Raw genomic sequence first — 27,925 nt, forward strand, 5'->3', positions numbered from 1 at the left:
AAAGGTTACAGTGTTCATATTTATTAAATCATAGACTATAAAATTAATGTCATTTAAAAATATATCTGCAAGCAGTTTGCTGTATTAAGAAATTTCTGTAAGTATAAATCTGAAGGAGAATTAGGTCAGTGATCTTCTAATCATGGACCCCAAGGGAAATTTTGGTCCTGTATGGAGAATATTCAAGGAGGTTCCTGCTACCACAGGATGGCCGCTGGGAAGGCTTGTGGGTCCTGGCATGGTACAGTACTGGATGGTTTTTAAAGCAAGTTCATAGCCATTGGCCAATACTAGAAGGCAGGGTCACTGCCCCCATTTTACAGATGGTTCTCTGAGAGGTGAAGTGACTAGCCCAAGGTCACATGACTGTGCACTGAAACTGCCGCTTTTTGGCAGCACAGGTCTTGATACAGAGTCAGCACTGGATCAAAGCCAGTTTTTGTCCTGTATAGTCCAGCTCTGTCTCTGATCATGCATTCCAAACTCAAGTTCCTCTCTGGATACAGGACCTCATCTCAGCTCGAGGAACGTTATCCAGAGGCAGACTCAGGAGGCTAGAGCAAAGCATCATAGGCAAAACAGGAGTGAGCAGGCACCCGCCAGGGACCAGCTATGTTCACCGGAGCAGTCCGGCCTGCGGGACGTGAGCACGACCCCAGCTCCGCCACCAGCTGTGTGACCTTGAGCAAGATATTCATTCTGGATCTCAGTTTTGCCCTGCATAGGACTGGTATAACTTTGTACCTCCTAGGAATAATGTCAGGATCAAATGAGTTAATAGTTGTAAAGCATTAGAACTGTGCCTGGCAAAACAGCAGGTGCTGTTACTACCTGGGCCCGCCCCCCATCGGTCTGGAAGTAGGTCTGTGTGCATAGGGATGAAAAGCTTGTAGGGTTAGGAGCGTCCTTCATCTTCTGTCGGGAATGCCCTGTCAGAATTCAGCTCGGGGTCATCTCCAGTAGAATTAATTCCCCTTTTTTAGCGTTCCCGGAGCAGGGTGCCTAGACGCTGTGCTGTCTCTCCATCTAAAGTTTTAAGTGATTTGGTTACAACCAAAGGCACTCTTAGGGTTCCTTCTGCCTTGATTTCCACTTGTATTACATTGCCCTGTATGAAAGTGGCATTTTTAGAAAATTGTTGGAAATTGGCGTTTTTTTGTGGTTCAAACTAACGAATGCCGAGAGCACGAGTGGGTTTCAGCTTTGCATCTTCCTCACCCTGCCACCGCCCTCTGGCTGAGCACCTAAGATACTTTGACACAGTATGATTCCAAAATCATCTGGGGAGTTTGACAAATAATGCTACATCTTCAGAACCAAGGCACAGACCCAAAAAAGAGGCCTTCCCCTTCCTGTTAGAGGAGCTGGCCCTTGAGGTCCTCCTGGTTTGGCCTTCTCTATTTCTGTGCCTTCTTAACGGAAAATGGGGTTCTCTGGGTTCTTGGCAGTGCCTGCAACTGCAGGATTGGAGGAGCATGGGGATGTCTGGGCCTATCCAGACCTTACTCTTAGCTCCTCCTCTTTAAGTTCCAAGGCAGTTGGGGAAATGGCCTGTGGTTGCTAAGCAACGGTTGCCTGCTGATTCTTCCCAACATCCCTTGAGGAATGAATAAGCAGTAAAATCTCCCACATTGAAAGCTGGGCCTGAAGAGCTGGGACAGGGGGCAAGTAAAACACTTGCCTTGGGGCTGGAGGGCTCTGAGGAACGAACTTTCCCAAACGTACAGTGAGGTTAGGCTGGGTGATTCATGAGGACTTCTCAGCTCAGCTGCTTTTTGCTTCAGTGGTAGCCGGCTGCTGGTCATTGTCTGGGAGGGAAAGGGACACCCTGAACTTTTCAGGGTGGCGAGGGTATGGGACATAGCTGCCCTTGGAGAGCTTCCCACCTAGTGGGAAAGCAGGGTCCCAGGTTTGTTGCTCTCAGAGTAAGAGAGGTTCTTGTGGTTTGGGGAGACTTCCTGAGACAGTTAAGCCAGGGGAAGGCTCAGACAGGCAAAGGGCAAAGGTGCCAGAGGGTCTCTGAAAAGAGCGGTAGAAGCTAGCTGAGCATGGGGAGTTTGAGGGCAGACTAGAAAAGCCTTGAATGCTAAGGTAAAGTGCCTGCTTTTTCTCCCTGCGGTCCTTGGGAACCTTCTGGTAGTTCTAAGAGGTTAAATGAAATTTTAGGCCTGGCACTCTGGCTGTACAGTGGAGGATGAGAATGGGAGGGGGTTCCAGCCCCGAGGCGTGAAGTGCGGCTACCCTGAAGAGAAGTGACACGGACAAGCTGAAGCAGAGTGGAGAGGAAGAGGCAGATCAAAAGGACTTTAGGGAGAAGGGGCTGGATGGCTCTCATTCATTCACACATTTCTTGTGCGCCTACCAAGTGCCAGGCATTGCTGACTACTCTGTGAGGGAGAGGCCAGAGGCAGAGGATGATGCCTTCTAACAGGGTCGGGATGCTTAGGACTCACTTGGGAGTCAGCACCTGGACTAAAAGTGGTGTCATGTAAGTGCTCTGGTGGTGGTGGAGAGGCCCCTTGAGAGTGCCCCGGCAGAAGAGGGGCCTTTAGGACCTGTTTGAAAACTCGCCTGGGAAAGGAGCCTTTTCAAAGCACAGGGCATGAAGGGTGGGGAAGACGGGGATGCTTGGGTAGCTGACTGTAGACGAGCCACATCAGCTCGGGTGAGACCAGAGCAGTGGAAAGCCTAGGACGGTCACTCGTGCTGTGGCCCCTAGGGCAGCCGGGAGATGCTTATGGCCCCTTCCCAGAGCCGCAGCGCCGGGTAAAGTGGCTCCTGGAAAGCGGCTCGGAAGGTGTGCAGGTGGCTCATGCCGCCTGACACATCGTAGAAGGAGAGGATGCCGGCCTCGTAATCCAGGAAGACGCCCAGCCGGTCGGGGTCGTCGCGGGGCCGCAGGCGGCTGCGCTGGCCGTCGTGGAAGGCCCAGTACTCGAGGTCGTAACGCTTGAGGCACCAGGACTGACGGTTGCAGCCGAGGCGCGCGGAGGCCGAGGCCCCGCAGCGCCGCAGGGAGGCGTAAGCCACGCCCACCCACCAGCCGACGCCCGCCTCCTGCACGTCCACTTCCCAGTAGTGGCGGCCCGCGGCGTAGCAGTCGCGACACAACACCTGCCACAGTTTATCAAAGCGCAGCGCGGGCGTGGGTCCCAGGCGGCCCATGAGGCCGCAGCGCACCGTCAGGCGGTCGGCAGAGAGGCGCAGGCGCGCGTGCATCGTGTCCGGCTCCAGGGTGGGTGTGCGTGCATCTGCAGAGGGCGGGGACATCGGGGGCCACACCTGGTGGGTGGGGCCAGCTCCCCCCCCCCATGCCCCCGCTGGTCCTGACAACTTTCCCGTAGAAATTGAGATGCCAGGAATTGCCAGCGGATAAATGAAAAGCCACCCTTTTAACCCTCATTGCATCCAAGGCATTAGCTGGGGGACACGGGAAGGAGTGAAAATTTCACTGGATTTGTGCCATGGAATTTGTTGCCAATTTCTAAAAATTCAATTTTAAAAATCCTGTCCTTATTGACGCTTAGATGTATATCCTTCCAGTTTTTATCTTGCCACTTATAGTTTTTCTTATTGGTATCATGCCATACACACTTTTGCGTAATCTGGTTTTTCAACTTTATTGATTGTATTTGTGATCATTTTATCCTATCAAATAATATTTTTTATCACAGTGTTTTAATGCTGACCCTAAGATTTTGCTGTGTTAAGTGTTTTATACTTTAACCTCTCCCTCCCCCTTCTCAATAGTTAGGCTTTTTAAAAAAATATTTTATTCATCTATTTTTCAGAGAGAGCACAAACAGGAGAAGCAGGCTCCCAGCTGAGCAGAGAGCCCTAAGTGGGGCTCCAGCCCAGGACCTGACCAGAGCCAAAGGCAGCTGCTTGACCAAGTGAGCCACCCAGGTATCCGATATTTAGGCTTTAAAAAAGCTCCTGAAAACACTAATATAATTACATCTTTATGCATCTGATTATTGTTTGAGGATACATTCCTAAAAGAGGAACTACTGGGTTAAGATGGATAATTTTGCTTTTAAGGCCTTTAGTAAATACTGCCAACTTGTATCCCAGAAATGTGGTGCTGACCTAACTCCCAATAATTGTTCTCACTGCTTTGTACCATATCTGTAGACATGGAAAATGAAGTCTAGATGGTAGGGTACGTGGATAGTCTGTTTTAGTAGATACTGTCGAAGTGTTTGGAGTGTTTGGAGTGCAAAACCTGTAGCAAGGTTTTGCACATCTGAAGATTTTATTCCTGATTTTTTTTTAGATGTTACTGAAAATTGAAAAACTGAAAATAATGTTTTTAAAATTTCATTTTCTAATTGTTTATTGCCAATATACAGAAACAGGATTGAGCTTTGTATAATGATATATGCAACAGTTCTAAGTTCACTTAATTCTAAGTTATCTTTTACTTATATTAGATTTCCTGTAATCATGTCATAATATTGTATGATATCGCATGACATTATATGACACCATAATGATATCCCCCCCTTTTCCAATCCTTATAGCTTTCACTTCTATAGGATCTCTGGAACAGTGCTGGATGAAGCGACTATGGTAAGCATCCTTTCCTCCCACTCCTGGCTAAATACCCAACAGAAATGCCTGCATATGTGCATCAAACAGACATGCACATGAATGTTCAGAGCAAGAGCAACATTCACTACAGGCCAAACCAGAAACAATCCAAAATGTCCCTCCATAGTTTGAGTGTGCTGTATTCATACAATGAAATACTATTTACAGCAGTGAAAACAAGTTACTTCTATGCACAATAATATGGATAAATCTCCTAAATATTATGTTGAGTGACAGAGGCAAGACACCAAAAAGTACAATCTGAATGATCTAGTCCTACAAAGGCCAAAGATCGGCAAAACTAATCTACAGTGTCAGAAATCGGGAGAGTAGTTACCCTTGGTTAGTGAAGAGGAGGCTGCATGAGCAGGGCTTCTGGGGAGCTGGAAGTTTTCATTTCTTGGGCTGAAGGAGGTTATATACCATGTTTACTTTTAAAAAATGATTGGGGTACCTGGGTGGCTCAGTTGGTTAAGCACCCAACTCTGGGTTTTGGCTCAGTTCATGATCTCAGGGCTGTGAGACTGAGCCCCGCCATGGGCTCCACGCTTGGCGCAGAGGCTGCTGCAGAGTCTCTCCCTCTTCCTCTCCTTTCCCTCTGCTCCTCCCTCTTTGTCCCCCTCTAAAAATAAAATCTTTCCCAAAAAATGGAGCAGCACCCCTTTGATTTCTGTACTTTTATGTATTTTATATTTCAAAGTTTACTTTAAAAATGAAATGAAATGAAAACAGGTTACAAAACAGTATGTATAGTATGATACCATATTTGTAAAATATATATATTAAATATATTCTTATATGTATATATATAGATAAACTAAGGAAAGCTAACAGGGCAAACAATAATAGTAGTTATCTATGGGCAAGTGACTTTAAAAAATTTGGGTTTTTTTCCCTCGTTTTTCTGCAATGGATATGTATTATTTCTGTACTTAAGATTTATTATTATTATTACTTTCAGGTAATCTCTACACCCAATGCAAGGCTCAGACTCACAACCCCCAGATCGAGTCGCACGCTCTACCAACTGAGCCAGCCAGGTGCTGCTTATTTCTGTTATTTAAAAACTAGTAATAAAGGTTGAAAAAACCCAAGTTGGGTCTGTTAGTAAAAAAAGGGGGTGCCTCCATTTCTGTGATCCCCCACAATCTGCCTGGCCCTCTCCACCCTCTCTTTGCTCCCCAGTCCCAGGGCTTACATTTTAAGAAGAGTGATCGCTCTGGTGAGGGGCTTGTTTTCAACAAGGAAGCTAGTTTGGTGCTCGAGGAGCCCGAGAGCTGGCAGTTCGTGTCTGTAACAGATTGTGAGAAATGAGTGCCTGGCCCTCATGCAGGCAGAGCAAATTACAGAATGTACTAAAAATATTACAGAACTGGAAATTCGGATCATCTCTCCCCCAGAAGCACATGCATATTTAAGCAGTAAATGCAAATTCAGGAATTGGTGACAGGAATACCCTAGCACAATACTGGGGTCTAAGGAGAAGCGTACTTCTGAGGGTGGGAAGTGGATTCAGGCCAGTGTGACTGTCCCTTGAACCTTGGGACGGGACAGCGGGCTCAAGGAGGGCCGTGCGAATCAACGATGTATTCAACAGCCAAGCGTGGGGGCAACGGCCTGGCAGACATGCCAGTGCTGGGATAAAATGGAAAATGAGAAATTAGCCATCAGAGAAGGCCAAATCCAGGTCTCATTCCAGTGCGAGGGAGTTCAAGGGAAACCCAAGCCATGGTTCCTGTCTTCCACAGCTCCATCAGGTAAAAGAGGTGAGAGGTAGGCTCACCTGAGCTACCCGCCAACGCACAGAAAAGAGAGGAATCCAGGGAGACATCATGGAGGAGGAAGCACCTCAGCGAGCCCTTAAAGGACGGGGAAGATTCAGACATCCAGAGAAAAGGACGGGAGGCTTTCCCAGCCAGAGGGTATGAGCAGGAGCACGGGTATTAAGGTACCCGCACTGGCACAGGAACTGGGAAGCCGTGGCAGGCGTCTGAGTGAAGGCAGACACGAACAGAACTTCCAAAGCTCTGTGGTGGGGAGTGGATGGGGCAGGGTGAGTGGAGGCAGAGGTCCTGCTTGGAGGCTCAAGCCTGAAGTGGGGCAGCAGGGACGCCAGAGCTCCTGGGGGAGGAACTATGGCAGCCGCAGTAGCAGTACCCAGGGCCTAACTTTACTAGGAGGCGACCGGAGTCAAGCAGCAGCAGACCGCAGGGAAGACGTATGTCCCCTTCTCAGAGATGCCGGCTCCGCATCCCCAGGAAAAAGCTTCTCCTCCTGGTCACCCTGTATTCTCCTCACCCTGCTATATTTTTCATCAGAGCTCTTACCGCTGACTTGTTCAGTTACTACTGTCTGTCTTGCTCCCAGAACCCTGAGCACCACAAAGGCAAGACCTTTGTTTTTTTTTTTTTTTTTTTTTTTTTTTTTTTTTAAAGATTTTATTTATTTATTTGACAGACAGATCAGAATTAGGCAGAGAGGCAGGCAGAGAGAGAGAGAGGAGGAAGCAGGCTCCCTGCTGAGCAGAGAGCCTGATGTGGGACTCGATCCCAGAACTCTGGGATCATGACCTGAGCCGAAGGCAGCGGCTTAACCCACTGAGCCACCCAGGCGCCCCAAGACCTTTGTTTTTGTACTCTGCAGTGTGTAACAGAGATTTAGGGCTCCGTAGATGTCCTGGAGGAATCCTAAGAGCGGAGATAAATGAATGAAGAAAGGTATTTCTGAGCACCTACTTTGTGCTATGCCCTGCAGGGACCTCGGAGCAGGACTCAAGAGTGCTTCTTGCCCTTTGGGCTTTTATGACAGGCAGGGGGAGGCAAGTACAGAGTGTCCAGCTCAGGGACAGCCCCAGCCCGGAGACCAGCAGCGCAAGGAGTGGGAAGAGGCAGCGGGGCATCTGGCCAGCACAGCCAGCCCAGGGTGATGGGGCAAGGCTTCCCGGGTGAGCCCAGCTGGGCTGGCCCCGCAGGGATGGCTGGGACTTGGCCAGATGGGGTGGGGTGGGCAGATGGCTATTCTAGCTGGGAGCCCAGAGCGGGCGAAGGTAAGATGCAGCAGAATCCTGGGAGTGACTTGGGGGCAGAAGTGGAGCAGGATGGCTAGGAAGGCAGGATGCCGTCTCCGAAGAGGAAGGAGGTGAAGTCTGAAGGATGGGTCGGGCCTAGGCCCAGGAGTCCTCCACCGCCCAGCCACTGGCCTTTGGGTGGAAGAGACGGGATTCAGGTCTTCACATTCGTCTCTGCGTTAAAGGGTAGCAGGGGAGCTGAGGACACAAGGTTGGTCACTCAGCAACTTACTCTCTTTAAGGCGAGTGTCCAGTGGCGTCTGTAACAAGCTCTGCATGGCGTCCACAAAGCCCTGGAAGAAGCTCTTGACGGGCTCGAAGGAGAGGGGTGTGGGGTAGCACACTTCTCCCAGGCTCGTCTGCCGCTGCATCTCCTGCTCGGCGGCCCGGTACTCCTGCGGGGGTGTGCAGGGCGTCAGCGTTGGTGCTGTCTCAGCTGCCACCGCTGCGCCCTCAGACAAACCCAGCCTGGAAGGGGCAGCCCCCCCCTTGCCCCGGCATCTGGGAGCAGCCCAGGCTGTGCCCCCGACTTCTGCCCCAGGACCAGAGTTGATTTCTCCCTCACTTCCATGTTCCTGGAGCTCTACTCTGTGCACGGCCTTAGGGGCGGAGGAAGGAAGGAGACTGGCTGGCTGCACCTGCCACCAAGTTGCTCACCACCTTGCAGGGCGCCCTGAAGCTTTCCATACATTGCCACCGGGCTCTGCCTGACATCCAGGTGCACCAAAGGAATGATGGGCCAGTTTTCCAGGGGAAAGAGTCCCTTGGGCATGAGAAGCCAAAGACCCTGGAAGTTCAGCTGGAATGCCGACAGAGGGGGAGTGCCCCCCCCCCCACCGTGGGGACCTGTCCTGTTTTCTGACTAGTCCCCCACTGTTACCTTCCCCACCAAACAATGATGAACTCCAGGCCTCACTCTTTAAATAGCCTTCCTGGGTTAAGTGTGGCTTTGCAAGGTAGAAGCTCCCTGGACCATCCTGGTATCCCCAGCTCTAGTATGTAACAAAGGGCCCGACATACAGTAGGTTCTCTGTAAATATTTATGATAGAATAAGGAAATCAAGCACACCTGCTTCTCACCTTTGCCAGCTTGGGGAACAGCTCCCTACCCATCTGTATTTCAAGCCATAGCTGGGCATCATCTTGGATTCCCCTTACTTCCACGCACCAGTCCTGTCACAGGTCTCAGACCTGCCTGTCCCTTCCTCCTGATGCTTGTCCACTAGTCTTGGCCTCCAACGTCCACCCTCCACCCTGTCACCAGAGTGACTTTTTTTTTTTTAAGATTATTTATCTGAAAGACAGAGATCACAAGTAGGCAGAGAGGCAGATAGAGAGGAGGAAGCAGGCTCCCTGCTGAGCAGAGAGCCCAATGCAGGGCTCAATCCCAGCACCCTGGGATCATGACCCGAGCCAAAGGCAGAGGCTTTAACCCACTGAGTCACCCAGGTACCCCCAGAGTGACTTTTCAAAAACATTAAACTGAGCAGGTCACTTCCCAATTCAGAATGCTCCCCTGGCTCCAAAATCTTTACAGGACAATTTAAACCACGGCCAGGTACATACAGCCCTCTGCTAACTAGGCCTGGCTTCCAGACCCAGTGGCAGCTCCCAAGGCCACTCCTTCCCTTCATACCCCCACCCTGCCTCCAGCCAGGCTAAACCCTAGTGGCCCTCCACAGCCTGCTGGACCCTCATTGCACATGATTCCTTTCTGCCTGGGATGTCCTCTGTCCCTCTGTATCTCCCTGGTGAGCCCCTCATGCTCCCATACCCAGCTCCACGGTCACCTCCCCTTAGAAGCCTTCCCTTAGTCCCTATGCAGAACTGGACACTTCTTAGACATACTTCTGCCAGCTTGCTGGGGCTGCACTGTAAATAGCTATTTCTGAGCATGCCTCCCCACCCTCAAGCTCCTAATGTCAAGCAGGGGCCTGGCGCAAACAGGTTACTCAGTATCGTACAGATCCGTATATATACGAGAGTGAGCAAGCAGAGGGAGGAATGGTAAATGATGAAAATCAGTAGTTCCAGCACCAGAGAATAAGAAAAAAGATGATCAAGCCATGAAACTCTATGATGCAAGAAAAATATTCTCCATCTTCCTCCAAAAGGAAGAGTCCCTTTGTATCAGATAGCCCTCCCAAGTACCGTCGCTTTTAAAGAAACAAATCTACACCTCTGTGCAGCTTGCCCCTCTTTATAATATCCAGGGTGCCTAGGAAAGCGACTCACCTAGAATTATTTTTTGTTAGGCTGAGTTGACCAAGGCCACGTACACGCACAAGCTTAGAAATATTTGTCGGGCACTGGCTTAACTGGTTAGCTACTGACCGATTTGTTTGTCAGCCTTATTTTCCAGCCAAAGCCTAATGTGTGATTAGACTCAGTGACACCCTTATCTCGTCCCACAAATCTGTAAAGCACCTAACAAAGGTTATCTAACAGGGCAGGCGTTTCCTTTACAGTGAGAAAACTTAAGCGAAGAAAACATCAGGGTAGGGAAGTAAGCTGGAAGCCAGAGTGAGCAGAGGAACAAAGCATATGCTGCCAGGTGTCTGCCGAGCCATGTGAAACCTGTGTAGCTCCGAGAGTTCCAGAAGCCAGGGCAAAGAAGGAACCAGGGAAGGGCCATGTGAGCAGGAAAGCAGTCCCAGAGCATGGGGCTGCACAGCGGTACTGACACCGGAGGGGGGTTTCTCCTGTGGTTCCTTGGGAACAGGAGCACCACACTTAACAACATATGTTCACTAATAGAGCAACACATCACGGGGGCTATTTCCTAGACTCTCCCTCCGTGTAAGGTGATAGCCTCCAACAGATCCCAGTGGCCAAGGAGTACCATCCTTCTCTGCCCTTTGAGCAAGCTGAGTCACCTCTTGGGGCCTGCTCAGTAGACGGAAGGACACCTGCCTTTCCAGGAGGGGGTCTCGAGTGAGACTTAGCAGGCAGAGGGCCAGGTGGCTGTGCTCTGGACTCAGGCCGACCTGGCTTCTGATCACAGCTCTGCTGCCTCTCAGCTGTGTGACCTTGGGCGAGTCACTTCACCCTCCCTGGGCCTCAACTGCTCATTCATACAATGGGGTGAGAATAGCCACTTTGCTGCGTTTTAGGAAGTATCAGAACTAAGATACAGAAAGTGCTTGGAACACAGAGGGCCCCGGCCCCCAAAACAGTGGCTGTAAATATGATGTCATTAGTCCAAGAAGGATCTGCCCTTCCTAACAATGCCTATTTCCTTACCACTTGTGTGGGGGCAAGAAAGCCTGCAGGCTGGCCAGGCAATTCTTTGTGTATTCACTCAGTGTAAACTCTGTGTTCGATGCCCCAGTAACCAAGGCGAAGTGCAGGGGAGGAGGGGGCAGGGGCCCAGCATTACCTGCAGCAGCTGTATGGGGTCGGGCTCCTGGCTGATCCTCCAGACCCTGGTGGAGAGGCTGTGCATGCCATCTATTTGCTCTTTGCAAGATTCGATATGCTGCCTGTATGCCTGGAGGGTGAGCTGCGTGTTTTTATCGATAAATTTCTTGGCCAGCGCTTCCTCTTCGTCAAGTAGCAGTCTCAGTTCAGTGAATTTTCCCATCAGCCAGGTTTTACTTGACTCTGCATGAGCCTGAAAAGAAACCAGTTGCAAATGATATCACTGCCAACCAGGAAATCTGGAATAATCAACATAAAATGATTATAACCTCTAAAAAGTGAGTTCAGCAATGTCCCCGGGCAAGCCTAAGACTCATAAAAACTCCAGCTTTCCCAAGTACCACCACCTATAAACAACTGGAAAATGCATGCAGAAATAAGGGTAGTGGGGAAAATAGCAAGATACATAAAATAAACTAGCAAAAACTGTAATGAACTACATAAAGCATAAAATTGTACTAAAAGACATAAAAAAAAAAAAAAGACCTGAATGTGTGGAAGAAAAGACCACATTCCTGGCTAGAAAGATTCATTATAGTCTAAAAATTCATTGCAATCCCAGCCTTAGCATGTGGATTAGACAAATGGCAAATTATGGTGGCAAAGAATAAGCCCAAGAAAAGCCACAAATTGCTTTAAAAGGATCAATGAAGGATGACCTGTCTTATTAAATATGAAAACAAACTGTAAAGCTACAGGATTTAAAACCACATGACTCAGACAAAGACAAAGATCAAGAGCACAAAAGAATTCAGAAATGAACTCTGTGTATGTGTGTGTGTGAGAGAGAGAGGGAGAGAGAGGTAATGGTCACATTTCAAATTACAGGGAAGAAAGAGTGAACTATTCCATTAATAGTGTTGGTACAACATGCAATTAACCATGTATTTGCAAAAAAAATTCATTAGATCCTCATACCATATATAAAAATAAATGCAAACAGAAGCCCACCTAAGGAAGTAGTGTAGTCAAAAAATGAGACTTTGTGTCTGATCACTCTAAATTTAACTTATAAATCCAATTTAGAAGACGCAAGGAGAACGGAGAAACACAGTAACCATCAACTTGAGATACAGGCCAACCAAATGCATTTTGAAAACTTTATTTCACTTCTAATTCAAAGAAAACATGACATTTACAACGCAGTTGAAAATGTGACCACTGGTTGGATGTTGAAGGATAAAAGGGAACTGTTATGAATTTTCACAGGTGTGATGATGACAACATGGCTGGGCATGTTAAAAAAAAGCATCTTGTGGAAACAACACGCTAAACTTTTACCGTTAAAACGGCATGTCTGGGATTTGCTTCTAAATATATGGGTATGCTTGAGGTTTTCTACAATAAAGGTAAACAGAAAAGAAATTCCACAGAGATTAAGGCACTATACATTTAAAAAAAAAAACAAACCTGTCACAATGAAATACAAAACAACTTTATTTCTAAAAATTTGAAACCTCTGTAAGAGGAGCCTAAAACTCAGAGAGCTACAAGGTAGCCACAGCAGGTCTGATTGTATAAAAAAAAATGGAACTCTTAAGAGGGAAGGTTCTGTAGACAATGGCTCCAACAAGCTACATGGGTTTATCATCCATCACATGGAGAAAAAAAAAAATCACTCAATTTAAAATGGACTAAATGCTTATAAGTGCCCGTAGCTGGACAAAGGGATATCCGGCCTCTCAGGCAGTCCAGGAAGTGGGCAGTGAAAATACTTGATGGCCATCAGCCTGGAGGAATTTTAACTGACTGATAATAGCAGAGCCTGGAATGGGGTGGAGTACACTTAGCCACACTGGGTCAGCATTCTTAGGGGACAATATGATATCAAAATTTTGACTGCAACCATCCTTTGATGCAGCAATTCCCCTTGCAAGCATTGATCTCTGAAAACGTTTTCACATGTGCACAAACATCTGTGTACTAAGACACTCACCACTGTTGGTGGTGAAGTTGGGCAAGATTTTTGATATGGGAAGTATATATATATATGTTTACTATATATATTATGTGGCTTTCATACAATGAAAGAACAGGCAGTGATTAAAAAGAAGGCAGAGTTCTTATACATGCTACACTGTGGGTGAACTGTTAGGTCATGTGGAGTGAAATAAGCCAGACGTAAAAGGACAAATACTGGATGATTTCCTATTATAAAATAACCCACAATAGGCCAGTTCACAGGGACAGGAAGTAGATGAGAGTCTGCCAGGGCCTGGCAGGAGGGGAGGTCATTGCTTAGTAGTTACGGAGTTTATATCTGAAGTAGTGGAAAATTTTTGGAAACAGTGGTTATGAGTGTAAATGCAGTTTACAGTGGTTATAACTGTAATGTACAGTTATACAGTGGTTGTGAGTGTAATACAGTGTTTTTGAGTATAAATGCAAAAACAGTGGTTATAACTGTAAATTCAGTTCGTCCCACTGAAGTGTACACCAAAAAATGGGCAAAATGGTTAACTTATGTTACGTACATTTTGCCACACACACACACACACACACACACCAGTGGATCCAGGTGCCTGGGCATGGAAAACTCTCCAAGACACCACATGAAAAAGAGCAAGTTATAGAATAACAAATATAGGATGATCCTATTTCTGTAAAAGATAACTAAACAAAAATTATATATGGATACAGGTTTGCCCACTTTCTGAATGTCTGCTTTGGTCCTCTTTGCTTTTAAGAAAAACCTTTATTAGCATGGTAAGGGTTTTTGTCCAAAAAGCGAAAATCGTCTTCAGGTGTCCTCCAGTTAGAAAATGGCTATTACCCCAAGACTTTCCTTAAAGTGAAGTGGCTTAACTCAAACTTTGAAAAAACCAGGGATGCTCTTTCCTTTATGCCCTTTCTACCTACAGAAGGTTTCAGAGAACACTGCTTTTGGATAGCATGGGTGGGGGGAGGCTGTCTATGCTTCTGTATGTTTGCAAGTGCATTTTTAAATTTTTTAAAGATTTTATTTATTTATTAGAGAGAACATACAAGCAGGGGGAGGGGCAGAGAGAAGCAGGCTCCCCACTGAGCAGGGAGCCTGATACAGTACTCCATCCCAGGAGAATGACCTGAGCCAAAGGAGGACGCTTAACTGAGGCACAACCCAGGCACCCATGCAGGTGCATTTAAATGTTTGTTAGTTCTACAAACAATCCTAGGATTTGTATGGAACCAGAAAAGACCCTGAATTGCTAAGGAAACGTTGAAAAAGAAAAAACTGGGGGCATCATGTTGCCTGACTTCAAGCTTTACTACAAAGCTGTGGTCACCAAGACAACATGGTACTGGCACTAAAACAGACACATAGACCAGTGGAACAGAGTACAGAGCCCAGAAATGGACCCACAACTCTATGGTCAAATAATCTTTGACAAAGCAGGAAAAAATATCCAGTGGAAAAAAGACAGTCTCTTCAATAAATGGTGCTGGCAAAATTGGACAGCTATGTGTAGAAGAATGAAACTCGACCATTCTCTTACAGCATACACAAAGATAAACTCGAAATGGATAAAAGACCTCAATGTGGGGCAGGAATCTATCAAAATCCTAGAGGAAAACATAGGCAGTAACCTCTTCGACATCAGCCATAGCAACTTTCAAGACATGTCTCCAAGGGTGCCTGGGTGGCTTAGTGGGTTAAGCCTCTGCCTTCGGCTCAGGTCATGATCTCAGGGTCCTGGGATCGAGCCCTGCATCGAGCCCTGCATCGGGCTCTCTGCTCAGCGGGGAGCCTGCTGCCTCCTCTCTCTCTGCCTGCCTCTCTGCCTACTTGTGATCCCTCTCTCTCTGTCAAATAAATAAAATCTTTAAAAAAAAAAAAAAGACATGTCTCCAAAGGCAAAGGAAACAAAAGTGAAAATGGGACTTCTTTTGGGACTTGATCAAGATAAAAAGCTTCTGCACAGCAAATGAACTAGTCAACAAAACAAAGAGGGAACCCACGGAATGGGAGAAGATATTCACAAATGACACTACAAAGGGCTGATATCAAAGATCTATAAAGAACTCAAACTCAACACTCAAAAAAAGATAATCACTTGAAAAATGGGCAGAAGACATGAACAGACACATCTCCTAAGAAGACATACAAATGGCTAACAGACACTTGAAAAAATGTTTATCGTCACTAGCCATCAGGGAGATTCAAATCAAAACCACATTGAGATACCACCTTACACCAGTTAGAATGGCCAAAATTAACAGGACAGAAAACAAGTGTTGGAGAGGATGTGGAGAAAGGGGAACCCTCTTACACTGTTGGTGGGAATGCAAGTTGGTGTAGCCACTTTGGAAAACAGTGTGGAGATTCCTTAAGAAATTAAAAATAGAGCTACCCTATAACACTGCAATTGTACTACTGTGTATTTACCCCAAAGATACAGATGTAGTGAAAAGAAGGGCCATCTGTATCCCAATGTTCATAGCAACAATGGCCACAGTCGCCAAACTGTGGAAAGAGCCAAGATGCCCTTCAGCAGACGAATGGATGAAGAAGATGTGGTTCATATATACAATGCAATATTATGCCTCCATCAGCAAGGATGAATACCCAACTTTGGTATCAACATGGACGGGACTGGAGGAGATTATGCTGAGTGAAGTAAGTCAAGCAGAGAAAGTCAATTATCATATGGTTTCACTTACTTGTGGAGCATGAGGAATAACATGGAGGACATTAGAAGAAGGAAAGGAAAAGTGAATTAGGGGAATTCGGAGGGGGGGGATGAAGCATGAATGACTGTGGACTCTGAGACACAAACTGAGGGTTTTGGAGGGGGGATGGGGGGTTAGGTGAGCCTGGTGGTGGGTATTGTGGAGGACACATATTGCATGGAGCACTGGGTGTGGTGCTTAAACAATGAATCTTGGAACACTGAAAAAATAAAATAAAATAAATGCTCTAGTCATGTTTGGGAAAAGTTACGGGCTTAGGGGGATGGTGAAGAGATACTCCCATTTTGTAGTTGCTAAAGTTCTATACTAGATTCTAACATACTATTGTGAACATTAAAAAAAAATGAACACGTGCTCATGTACTACTAGTACGACTAAAAAATAAAACAAAATCATTAAAAAAAATAAAAGCAGGGTGGTGGGGATATGGACATTGGGGAGGGTATGTGCTATGGTGAGTGCTGTGAAATGTGTAAACCTGGCGATTCACAGACCTGTACCCCTGGGGATAAAAATATATTACATGTTTATTTTTAAAATAAATAAATAAATAAAAGCAAAACACAGGTCAGCCTCTTTCTCCAGCCCAAACATCAGTCCACACAACAGAACAGCCCCTGGCACTTGTACAGGCTCCCTATGATGTCATGTTCTCTTTTTAGTGGGGCAGGAACACGAACTTTGGCATGATCTGTGGAGTGAGTTCCCCGAGTCAGTTTCCTATACAGCGCTCTGGGCTGTGGTTAGGTTCTGAGGCTAGCTGTTCCCAGCCACACGCAATATAGGTAAAGTTGGCTTTGGGCCGGCCTGGGAATTAGTCTACACTGACAACATGATTTCTACGGGTCAGGGAACACGGACACAAATTATGTCTCTCCTGAACGACCCAATGAAGCTAAGAAAATGGGTGCCCAACTCTAGATTGAAAGACACACTCTGGAGGCAACGTATGTAAATGGAGCACCTTTCTAGAAACCAAGAGAGCAAATACTCTCCTGACCAAGCAGTTTCCACAGCTCCACTTTGTGAAGAAGCATGGACAGAACAAGCTTAATGACACAACCCATCGCTGTACCTCTCCGTCCAGGAATAACCGTTTGGAAACATCCACAAGAAAACTTAAGGTGTAAGGAGATGAGGCTGATCGTGCAAACAGTTTAAAAGCATGAGAGAGAGAGAGAGAGAGAGAGAATGGGAGGGAGGGAAGAGATTCTGGCGATGAAACAAGGAAGTATGCCGTCTGGTTGTTTGGGCCACATTGATTCAAAGCGAAACGGGACCCCACACTGGAGTGGGCTGGGCCGGGTGAGGCCCTGAAGAGTCTAGCTGAAAAGCTGAGGGACTGGGGACAAAAGGAACTTGGGCAGCGGTGAAGTCCGGCATGGGAGAGTGGGGGATTTCATACCCAGAGTGCTGGCTGCTGTGTGACTCATGTCGGCCCAGGGCCCTGCAGGCCTGTCTGGGTCCTGTGGAGGGTGAGGAGCCTGTGAGGAGAATGGAGAGGGCTGTGTGGCTGATATCTCAGCACGACTCTGGACAGTGCTTCCACGGGTGCCGCTCCGGGGCCTCCCACGGCTCCCCACCCCTGCCCTCTCCCTGTTAGCTATGCTGTCACTGGTGACTCGGGCAGGTGGCCGTGGCCTGCGGAGGGAGGCAGAGGGGTGGCCTTATCCAGAGGCGGTGGTGGAGACTGGTGGCATCGCCCGTCAGCAGGAGCATGGCCTGGCTGAGTCCTCATCTTCCCATTCCCACCCTGGCAGAGGCTGCTTTCTGTCCCATAACTGGTCCCCAAGCTGCGGTTCAGTCCCTACAGCTCTGGTGGGTCACAGGGAAAGGCAGGAGTGGAGGCTGTTTATTTCCCTCCCTAGGGTGCCAGTGTAGGCCCATTTCCTCTCCTTCCCCCAGCCCTGCATGGTAGGGAGAGGGGCTGACTCCTGCCTGTGCATTTCCAAGAGCCTCCTTCAGGCTGGGTCTGGTCAGTGGGAGGAGGAACTAGAGAGAAATGAGGGAGAGGGAGCAGCCAGGGCGTCCCCTCTACCCTCCAGCTCCCGAAGGACAGGTCTGCTCTGGTTCCAGCTCCGACCACGTGGCCCCGGCCTCCTGCTCTCCCTCCTCCCACATCCTCCCTGTGTCTCCTGCCCATGCTCCTGCCTCGCCACCCCTGGCTGGCTTCTCTGCCACCCCCATGCTGTGTCACTGTTCCCTGCACTCATCACCACTGTCCAAAACCCTCAAAATGGCTTCTGTTTTCCTGGATGCCCCGAGCGCCGAGGGCCACTTCAGCTCTGCCAGCCTGTGCACATCCTAACTCCCTACCCAGGTCTGGATTCGACAGACAGTAACCAAACTTACGTGTATATTTGTTTTTATAGTATACATATTTATATAACCCCCCACCACATACACACACACACACACACACACACACTCTCTCTCATAAAGTATCAAGAGCTCCCTGGGGAAAACTGGGAAGATTCCAAAAGAAGAGCATAATCACTATGCCACTCTGACACCCGACCCTTGTCCAGGTTAGGGTAGCAGGCAAATGGCGAATTTCCCATCCACCTGGGCCTCTGAGCTGCTGTGCAGGGGAAGGAAACAGCCTCTTGACAAGGATGTCAGAGAAAATCATTCCATGGGTGTTGGTTGAGGATTAAGGACCAAGGCCTTCTTGATGGTTCTCTGGAAGGAAGTGGTTGGCTGTTCCCTGGTTTCTGAGCAGTGGACTTTGGAGCACGTGTGAACTTTATTGACTTTCGTTTGCTCACAAAAGTATTTTATGGATTAATTTCCAGGCAGACAGCCCTTTCCCAGCAGTGCCTCTCCCTACGCAAGCACAGGGCAGTGTGGCTGTCCCTGACCTCTCTGCCCCAAAGCACACGGGCCACAAATTTAGCGGAACACAGGAGAGTCCTACACGTGTGTGTCCATGAGCTGGAGGAGTCACTTCTGGGAATGTGTCCAGACAGAACAAGTAAGAAACGTTCGCTGCGGTGTTCTTTTATGCTAGTGAAAAACTGGAAATGATCGAAATGTTCCACATTACAAAAATGGCTTAATCGTGGTAGAGCCATGTACTGGAACACACCGTCTCTGACACTGACCCAGGGTAGTGTTAGTTAGGACCTCAAGCCAAAACAAGACGCCCATATATAAAGGGACACAGATTTTTGGTCAATAACGGGGGAAGAAGATGACATGGGAGACCTCCCTCCCTAGTTCAAACACACAGAAATGGGGATATACACGTGAGCCAATTTTTAAATCATATGACTCAGCTCAAAAACAAAAAGCAAACCCACAAACGACAAAAAGCAGAAATCCTTAGCTGCCCCAAACAAAGAGGGAACTCCAGTGCGGAAGCTGAGCAAGTGACCCGTATGACAACCGCACCACACTGGGAGCCCCGCAGCCTTGTGTAGGGGTCTCTGGGCACCTGCCACCTGCACCAACCCAGGAGCCTGCTTCATCCATGAACTAGGAACAGGAAAAACTCCATTCACTGGCCTGGGAAAGGAGCAAGGGATCTTTTTTTTTTTTTTTTAAGATTTTATTTATTCATTAGATAGAGGGGGCGGGGAGAGCACAAGCAGGGAGAGCAGCAGAGGGAGAGGAAGAAACAAACTCGCCGCTGAGCAGGGAGCCCTATGTGGGGCTCATTCACTGAAGGCTGACGCTTAACTGAGTCACCCAGGCACCCCAGGGGCAAGGAATCTTGTCATCCATCAAGGGTCATGGGCAAAAAGAGTCACCAGCAAAACAAATAAACCAAATGACAGGACTGTACTGAGAAGAATTCAAGTCCGAGCTCATGGACCCTCAAAACTGAAAAATTCGGGGGTGCCTGGGTGGCTCAGTCAGTTGAGCATCTGGTTTGGCTCAGGTCATGATCTTAGGGTCCTAGGATTGAGCCCCACATAGGGCTCCCTGCTCAGTGGGGAGTCTGCTTCTCCCTGTGCCTCTCATCCCAATCATGCTCTCTCTCTCTCATATAAATCTTAAAAAAGCAAACATTGAGGGGGGCACCTGGGTGGCTCAGTGAGTTAAGCCGGCCTTCAGCTCAGGTCATGATTCAGGGTCCTGGGATCAAGCCCCATATAGGGCTCTCTGCTCAGCGTGGAGCCTGCCTCCCTCTCCCCCACCTGCCTCTCTGCCTCCTTGTGATCTCTGTCTGCCAAATAAATAAATAAAATCTTTTAAAAAAAAGATTTTATTTATTTGGAGGGGGAGAGAAAGAGAGCGAGCACGTGCATACAGGACCATAGGGGAGGAACAGAAGAAGAGAATCTTCAAGCAGACTCCCTGCTCAGTGCAGAGCCTGAGGCAGGGGTTGGTCTCATGACCCTGAGATCATGACCTGAGGGGAAACCAAGAGCCAGATACTTAAGCAACAGTGCCACCAAGGCATCCCTGTCTTCTACCCACTTTTAATTGGATTTTGGGGGGTATTTTGGGGGGATGTAAAAGTTGTAAAAGTTCTTTATGTGTTTGTATGGAACCACAAAAGGCCCCAAAGAGCCAAAGCAATTTTGGAAAAGGAATAAAACTAGAGGTACCCAAATCCCAGATTTCAAAATAATCTATAAACCTATAGTGATGAAAACAGTATGGTACTGGCACAAAAATAGACATGTAGGTCAGTGGAACCAAACAGAGAGCCCAGAAATAGACCCTCAACTATATGGTTAATTAATCTATGACAAAGGAGGCAAGAATATGAAATGGGAAAAATATAGTCTCTTGAACAACTGGTGTTGGGAAAACTGGACAGCTTTGTGACAAAATGAAATTGGACCACTTTGTTACATTATACACAAAAATAAATTTTAAATGGATTAAAGACCTAAAGGGGGGGCACCCAGGTGGCTCCATTGTTAAGCATCTGCCTGAATTCTGCTCAGGTCATGGTCCCAGGGTCTTGGGATCAAGCCCAGTACTGGGCTCCCTGCTGGGCTGGAGTTCAGCTTCTCCCTCTCCCACTCCTCTTGCTTGTGTTCCCTCTTGCTCTGTCAAATAAATAAACAAGACCTTAAAAAAAAAAAATACCTGGGGCGCCTGGGTGGCTCAGTGGGTTAAAGCCTCTGCCTTCGGCTCGGGTCATGATCCCAGGGTCCTGGGATCGAGCCCCGCATCGGGCTGTCTGCTCCGCGGATAGCCTGCTTCCTCCTCTCTCTCTTTCTACCTGCCTCTCTGCCTACTTGTGATCTCTGTCTGTTAAATAAATAAATAAATAAAATCTTTAAAAAAAAAAATACCTAAATGTTAAAGACCTGAAACCATAAAAATCCTAGAGGAGAGCACATCAGTAATTTCTCTTACATAAGCTATAGCAACATTTTTCTAGATATGCCTCATAAAGTGAAGGAAACAAAAGCAAAAATAATCTGTTGGGACTATATCAAAGTAAAAACTTTTGCACAGCAAAGGAAACAATTAACAAAACCAAAAGGCAACCTCCCGAATGGGAGAAGATATTTGCAAATGACATATCTGATAAAGAGTTAAGCATGGCTGAATTTTTAAATATCTGTTTCTTGACCAGGGATGGAAACACAAATGCCCCCAGGAGCCAGGCTGGTAACACAGTGAGGGAGGCGATCAGGTGGGGGCTGGGAGACCTGGAGGCAGGCACCCTTCTTGTGGGGGTGTCTGGTGCTCAGCTCCCAACGGCTCCCAGGGCCAACTGATTTTCGACAAAATTCGAGGAATTCAATGGAGAACACACAGTCTCTCCCCAAATGGTGCCAGAGCAACTGGACATCCATAAGAAAAGAGAAAAAAAGAATTGAGCTATATCTCCCACCTTATACGAAAAAGGAACTCAACAAGAATCACAGACTTCAATGTACAACATAAAATTGTCAAACACTTAGACCAAAGAAAAGGCGGGAATCTTTGGGATGTAGGGCTAGGCCAAGCGCTCTCAGTCATGAAACCGAGGGCACAATCCATTAAAAAAAAAAAAAAGGATAAACTGGCCTTCTTCAAAATTAAAAAACTCTCACTCTGCTAAAGCCCCTGCGAAGGCAATGATATGTCAAGCCCATACTGGGAGAAAATATTTGTAAACCACAGACCTGACAAGGGACTCCCGTCTAGCTCAGAGAGACATCTCCAAACTCAGCAGCAGGAAAACAGACAAACCAATCCTGAAGTGGTAAAAAACAAAAAACACAAACAACAACAACACAGAGGACAGACAAGCTGCCATTAAACACATGGAAAGCCGTTCGGGATCATAGCTGCTGGGGAAACGCAAACACAGGGTCCAAAGGGTACAGCTACCAGAAAGGCTAGAACAGGACTCCGGCAAGTCCTGCCGGTAGGCAAGGAGGAGGGGAGACTGATGTCTCATACACGGCTGGTGGGAAGGTCGAATGACACAGCCACCCTGCAAAATGTTCTGGCAGTGTCTTGAGAAGCTGAACATACAAGCCCCATAGAACCCAGAACCAGCGCTGGGCATTTATTGCAGAGAAACGGAAACTACGTCCACCCAGAAACCTGTACACGATTGCTCAAAGTGGCTTTATTTTTAAGAGCCGCAAAATGGAAACAACGAAACTATCCTAACGTAGATGGAAACTTCAAATTAAAAAAACAAAAAACAAAAAACAAAAAAACTGGCTGACCTGGACTACCAGATGGCTGGGATATTATTCAGCAATTCAAAGGAATGAACTATTGATACACAAAACAACCTGGAGGGATCCTGAACGCATTATGTTGAGTGAAAAAAATCTCAAAGGTCGTACACCGTATAATTCCAGTTTTATGACATTCTTAAATGCCGTAATGACAGAGATAGAGAACGGATGTGTGATTGCCCGGGGTCAGACTGTTGGAGGGAGAGTGGGAGGGGTGACTCTAATGGTGTTGCCCGAGGTAGGTCTTGGTGGCGGCGGAATCCTTCTGCATTCCCGAATCTACCCGTATGAGAAACTGACGTAGGACTTTATACACACACGCTGTCAACTCTGGTTTTGACACGGCACTAGGTAAGCTCTAACCCTTGGGGCAACCTAGGAGAAAGGTACACGAGGCTTCTTTGCACTACCTTTGCAACATCCTGTGAATCTGTACTTATTTCAAAATAGAAGTTTAAAAGCTGGGGAAAAGGTTCAAAGAAAGAAAACTCCACCCCTTAGACGAGGCTGAAATGTGACCCACTTGACTCTGCACACGGGTCCTAATTCTTTCCTTGGGGGCCCCCAAGGAAAGAATCTCTGCTCATAGATCCCGCAGACAGTGACTCTGTATCCCGATTCTGCCCTTCTGGCTGAGTGGCCCAAAACACCTCCCCCATCCCTTCCTGAATCTTTTCCAATGGATGTATTTACCTGAGCCCCAGAGAAATGCTCTTGGAGACATGACGGGCACCGTTACTAATGCAGCTGGGGCTCCAGGTGCATTAATGCAACTGTCCCCAGCATGCTGGGGTACGCAGCCACAGACAAAGCATGCTGGGCCAATAGAGGACCAATTCTGTTACATCTCCCCTCTGCTGTGGGCCTGGCCTCGGGACGTCCTGGGTGCCAGTCTCTCTGCTCTGACTGCAGGGTTCACAGAGCCGTCAGGGGGAGAGGCCCTTGGAGGGCACCCCACCCCAGCCCCCATTTCAAGGTGGGGGCAGCCGAGGCCGAGAGGGTAAGGGACCAGCTCAATTCACATAAAAGGACCAAAAAACCCAGCACAACTTCTTTAGAGTAAAATGGCAGCTCACAATCGTATCAGTCCCAACTTCTCATTTCAAGCCCAAAAAGAATCCATTTAGATAAACAATTCTGGGGTGCCTGGGTGGCTCAGTGGGTTAAGGCCTCTGCCTTTGGCTCAGGTCATGATTCCAGGGTCCTGGGATCGAGTTCCGCATCGGGCTCTCTGCTTCTGCAGGGAGCCTGCTTCGCCTCCCCCCCATCTCTGCCTGCCTCTCTGCCTACTTGTGCTCTCTGTCAAATAAACAAAATCTTCAAAAAAAAATTTTAAAAATTTTTTAAAAAATTATTTAAAAAAAATAATAATAAATAAATAAACAATTTTGTGAAAAGAGGAGCCTGAAGAAAAGTACTTACTTTTGAATATATTTATACCCTATTTAATTTCTTTCAACAAAGCAGTTGGCACCCAAAGAGTTATTTGCATGTTCTTTACACTGCATTTTGCTTTGTTTAAGGTGACTTGGGGTGCAGGGGATGGACGACTAGTCCCTCTAAGAGATAGCCTTGGCGGAGGCGGCAGGTGGCAGGAAAGGCTGTTCCTCCATTTTGTGAGGCGCTATGGGGCAAGACTAGGGCACTGGACAGAGGCAGATCTTCACCAAGCTAACAACACAGAAGCTTTGGGTACAACACAACACAACACAACACCACAAGCTTCAAGCTCCTCACTAGCCCGGTCCCTCATGGCCTTGCACCTGATTTTGTGTCCTTTTTCTTCAAAAGAGCCCCCTAAGTTCTGGAAGTCCCAAGGGCCACCAAACCAGATCTAAAAACCCTTAGAGGTTTTTATATACCCTTGGCTCCACACCGAGGAGAGCCTTGCATCCGAGGGGAAGTGCGCATATCTCAACTAGAATAAAGAAGAAATGTCCACTTGCCTTGAGCTTCTCGGCAGTGTCTTCTATGTGGGTTATGTTGCCAACATTCTGCTGCTTCTTGGTTTCCAGTTGCTTTAAACATTCTTGGATGAGTTTCTGTGAAGGAGTCAGGAAAAATTAATTCTTAATTCTGTGACTTTTAAGGTAACAAGCTACCCCGAGGGGCATCTCCCACCCCTGAATTTTGCTCCAGTTGAGGTACCTGATACTCACTGGTGAGATGAGTGGGCCCAGAGTCACGGGGCAAATTGGAGGATGAGCTGGAACAAGGGTCCCTCTGATCCTCGGAAGCCTATGTCAGATATTCTTCAAACCTTGATGTTCCCCTCCCTTTTTTCTAGAACAATCCTACTTATGACCCAGTTTTCTCAAACAGGGCCTTAAGGCAAACAGTTTGGGGACAGTGGAAGAGTGTTCACTTATAGAGTCACTATTAACCGAACCACCAACTACATGCCGCGTGGAACATACATTCCAGAAATGTGGGCCTTTGGCCTGGACTGGGCTTCAGAAGACCTGCACATGTGAGGCCTGTGGGGGTTCATGGTCCCATCTCCCTCCCACCTAAAACGGCTCCCTTCCATATGTCTCTGTTTTGCGACTGCCATTTTTCCACGGGTGGGCTCTGTGACCCTCTTCCCCACAAATTTGACCTCACCTCTATTTGGACTTTCTTCAGGCTGGCCTTATACTCAGCTGCTGGGCCCAGGTCTGGCTGCCCAGCCAACCAACAGCTTCCTGAGGGCAGGTCTGCTCTGTTCCTGGCTACCCCCCCAGGGACCAGGGAGTGACCCAGAAGTGTTTGCTGAATCGAACACAGTGACCAAGGGCTGCCAGCTTCAAGTGGAGAGCGGGGGCCACCCAGCAAGCTATGAAGAGCACCAGCCTGAGTCACACAGGACTTCCTAGGTCTGAGTCCCTTTCATGGGAACTGAGCGAGTGACCTCACCTCTCTAAGCCTGTTTTCTCAGCATAAATCTGGAGCTAACCCCATAGCGTCACCATAGAGAATAAGAAGTATACAGAATATCTGGTGCGGTGCTTGGCAGGGACTAAGTACTCAACAGAGTTGTTAGCTGTCATTGTCACATCCAACAAGCATTTACTGCTGTGTGTGGTTGTATTCTAGGTGGTGGGTGAGGGTGGGGACACAATGGGAGCCCAGGTATAAGCCACAGCCACAAACTCCAGGAGCACATCCTTACCCCAACTGTGATTTCTAAGCTTTCAAGACCAAACGCTCTCCAACACCCCAAGAGAGCCCAGCCTCCTGGTGTCTGGACCTTCCAATCCCAGGATGCTTCTCCTGTCAAAGCTACCTGGTAAAATTCTACTCAGTCTTCAAGGACAGTTCCAGTGGCACTCCTCCAGGAAGTCTTCCTGGGCTCTCTCTTCCTACTTCACACTGTCTTCCCTCCAGCTTTCCAATTACAATACTTATCACACTATATTGTCACTATCTGTTCTCATCCCACCAGCCAGGGAACATCTCCAGATCCAGGAAGAATTGATTTATTCCTTAGCTCATGGCACAAAGTATGTGCTGAATGGATGTCTGATGAGTGGATGGAAGGATGATGGATAAACAGGTGAGTGGGTAGGTATGTGAACACAAAATGGGTACGTAGGCAGGAGGTAGGTAGGTGGGTGGACCCATCTATGAGACACCAAAGCCCTATCTCTGGAAAGCAGCCATATGAACTCTGGAAACAGCCTCTGAGGAGCTATTACTCTTACAACCATTATACAGATAAGAAAAGGAAGACCTTGGAGGAAGAGGCGGGCCTTAAACCGAGGACTCCACCAACTGGACCAGCTCCCACAGGGCCCATTTTCATCCAGCTCCAAGGCTGTCGCAATGTGAACAGAAAGGTCATTAATCACAGAAGACTTCCCGGAGGAGGAAGTGGTAGAATCTACATCTGTCAGAGAGAGGAGGGCCTGCCTATCCCAGGTGGGGCAGAAAGATTTGACCAGAGCCACAGAACAAGTTGTCCTCAAGGCCAGAATAAGAGTTGAGAGCCCCTGACCACTATTAGGATTATGCACAGGTGAGGGCTCCAAGATGAGAAGCCAGTGGGGACAACACAGCTGTGGAATCCTGGGGTCAAAGGCAGCCTCAGCTTCCAGTTTTCCTTTTCATATCAATAAAATGGCTGTCACAGCTCCCCACCAGGCTGTTAAATGCGTGGAAGGGAAGTGCTATGGCGAGGAAGGGTGGAGGGGAAGGGCAGGAGTGGGTGGCTGGCGACCGCTCCTACAGCAGTCAGTCAAGCAGTCCTCAGGCCCTGACTGTGAACTTCAGGAGAGGAAACCAGAGGTTTCTGTGGGGCTTTTCATCCGTGTTCACCCGCAGACCTTCTTCCAGCCCAAGGGCAGTGTGGTGGACCCGCGTGGTGGACGAGGTCAAGGACATCTGCGTTATCAGCCAGGGCGCCCAAGTTCTCACTCCCAAACCCACCTCTTCTGAAGCTTAACTGATCGTTGGCAACAACAGGTGGGCCTCCCTGCGGCTCCAGGCCTAACCAGGAACCGGCCGCCAACCCTGCGCGCGCCTCCCCGCCCGTTGCACCCCCCGCGCGCCGCCCCGGTCCCCACCTGCACGTGCACCGCCTCTTCCAGCGCCAGGCCGACTGGGTGGCCGCGGTGCGCGCCCAGCACCGGGCAGAGCGCGCACACGCAACGACGGCAGCGGCGACAGTAGAGCTCGGCCACGCGGTCGCCATGCTCCGGGCAGCGCCAGCCGCTTGCGTCCTCGCGCTCCGGCGGCCCCGGCCCCCCAGGTGTCTCGCTCCGCGCACCTGCGCCGGCCATTCAGCCCTCAGGTCCCGGCGGCCGCGGTGCGGGGGAGGGGCTCCCGCGGAGAATCGAAAGCGGGGCGGTGGGGCGGGGTTGGCTCCGGGCAGGCCCCGCTCCCGCAGGAAGGACGGCTGCGCACGCCCGGCCCGGGTAGCGGCAACATCGGCGCCCTGCGGCCCCATGGGCCGCGCTCTAGCCGGACCTGCGCCGGCCCCTTCCGCGGCGTGGAGGGCTCCGGCCTGGCCTAGCGCCTGGGAGGTGGCCGCAGCCGGATCCACTTTGCCTTGATTCTCTTTGCCCTTTCCCCGGGAGAAATCACCGTTCCCCCAGCTGTCAGAATCCTAGAAACTCTGATCGCCCCAGGCTGTCTCAGCCTCCACCAAATGTAAATTAGTACAGCCAACCTGAAAAACACCATGGAGTTTCCTCAAAAAAAGTGAAAAATGGACCTACCCCATGATCAAGCCATCTCCCTTCTGGGTACATACAGGAAGATTACCGATTATGAAGTCAGTATCTGGGAGAGCCACCTGCATTCCGGGGTGCCTTGCAGCGTTATTCACAACAGCCAAGGCGTGGAAGCCACCAGTGTCCGTCCGTGAATGAATGCTGTGTGTATATACGGTGAAACGTTGCTCAGACCCCAAAAAAGGAAATCCTGACATTTGCCACCTGGGTGAGTTTGCAGACTTTATGCTTAGTGAAATAAGCCAGACGGAGGAAAAACAAACACTGTTTAGTTTCACATAGATGTGGAATCAAAAACAAACAAAAAACCAACA

General features: G+C 48.4%; 1 protein-coding gene and 1 long non-coding RNA gene across 3 annotated transcripts; one reads left to right on the forward strand and one right to left on the reverse strand.

Moving 5' to 3' along the window:
• On the reverse strand, positions 1-27,752 carry TRIM14 (tripartite motif containing 14). 2 transcript variants are annotated; one of them, XM_004747676.3, is made up of 6 exons: positions 27,597-27,752; positions 24,345-24,440; positions 11,040-11,273; positions 7,893-8,055; positions 5,792-5,884; positions 1-3,251 (listed from the first exon to the last, which is right to left on the reverse strand). In XM_004747676.3, the coding sequence occupies exons 1-6, from the start codon at positions 27,627-27,629 to the stop codon at positions 2,716-2,718; spliced, it is 1,155 nt and encodes a 384-aa protein (XP_004747733.1). In that variant the 5' UTR covers positions 27,630-27,752; the 3' UTR covers positions 1-2,715. The 2 variants fall into 2 exon arrangements, with proteins under 2 accessions (XP_004747733.1, XP_004747732.1); XM_004747675.3 differs by lacking the exon at positions 27,597-27,752 and adding an exon at positions 26,943-27,556.
• On the forward strand, positions 3,845-5,254 carry LOC123392468. The gene is made up of 2 exons (XR_006607185.1): positions 3,845-3,906; positions 4,524-5,254. It is a non-coding gene; the product is annotated as an uncharacterized LOC123392468 (long non-coding RNA).
• Positions 27,753-27,925: the final 173 nt, after the last annotated feature.

This window comes from Mustela putorius, unplaced genomic scaffold (assembly GCF_011764305.1).
Source record: "Mustela putorius furo isolate JIRA1106 unplaced genomic scaffold, ASM1176430v1.1 tig00000580_pilon_pilon_pilon, whole genome shotgun sequence".
Lineage (NCBI taxonomy): Eukaryota > Metazoa > Chordata > Mammalia > Carnivora > Mustelidae > Mustela > Mustela putorius.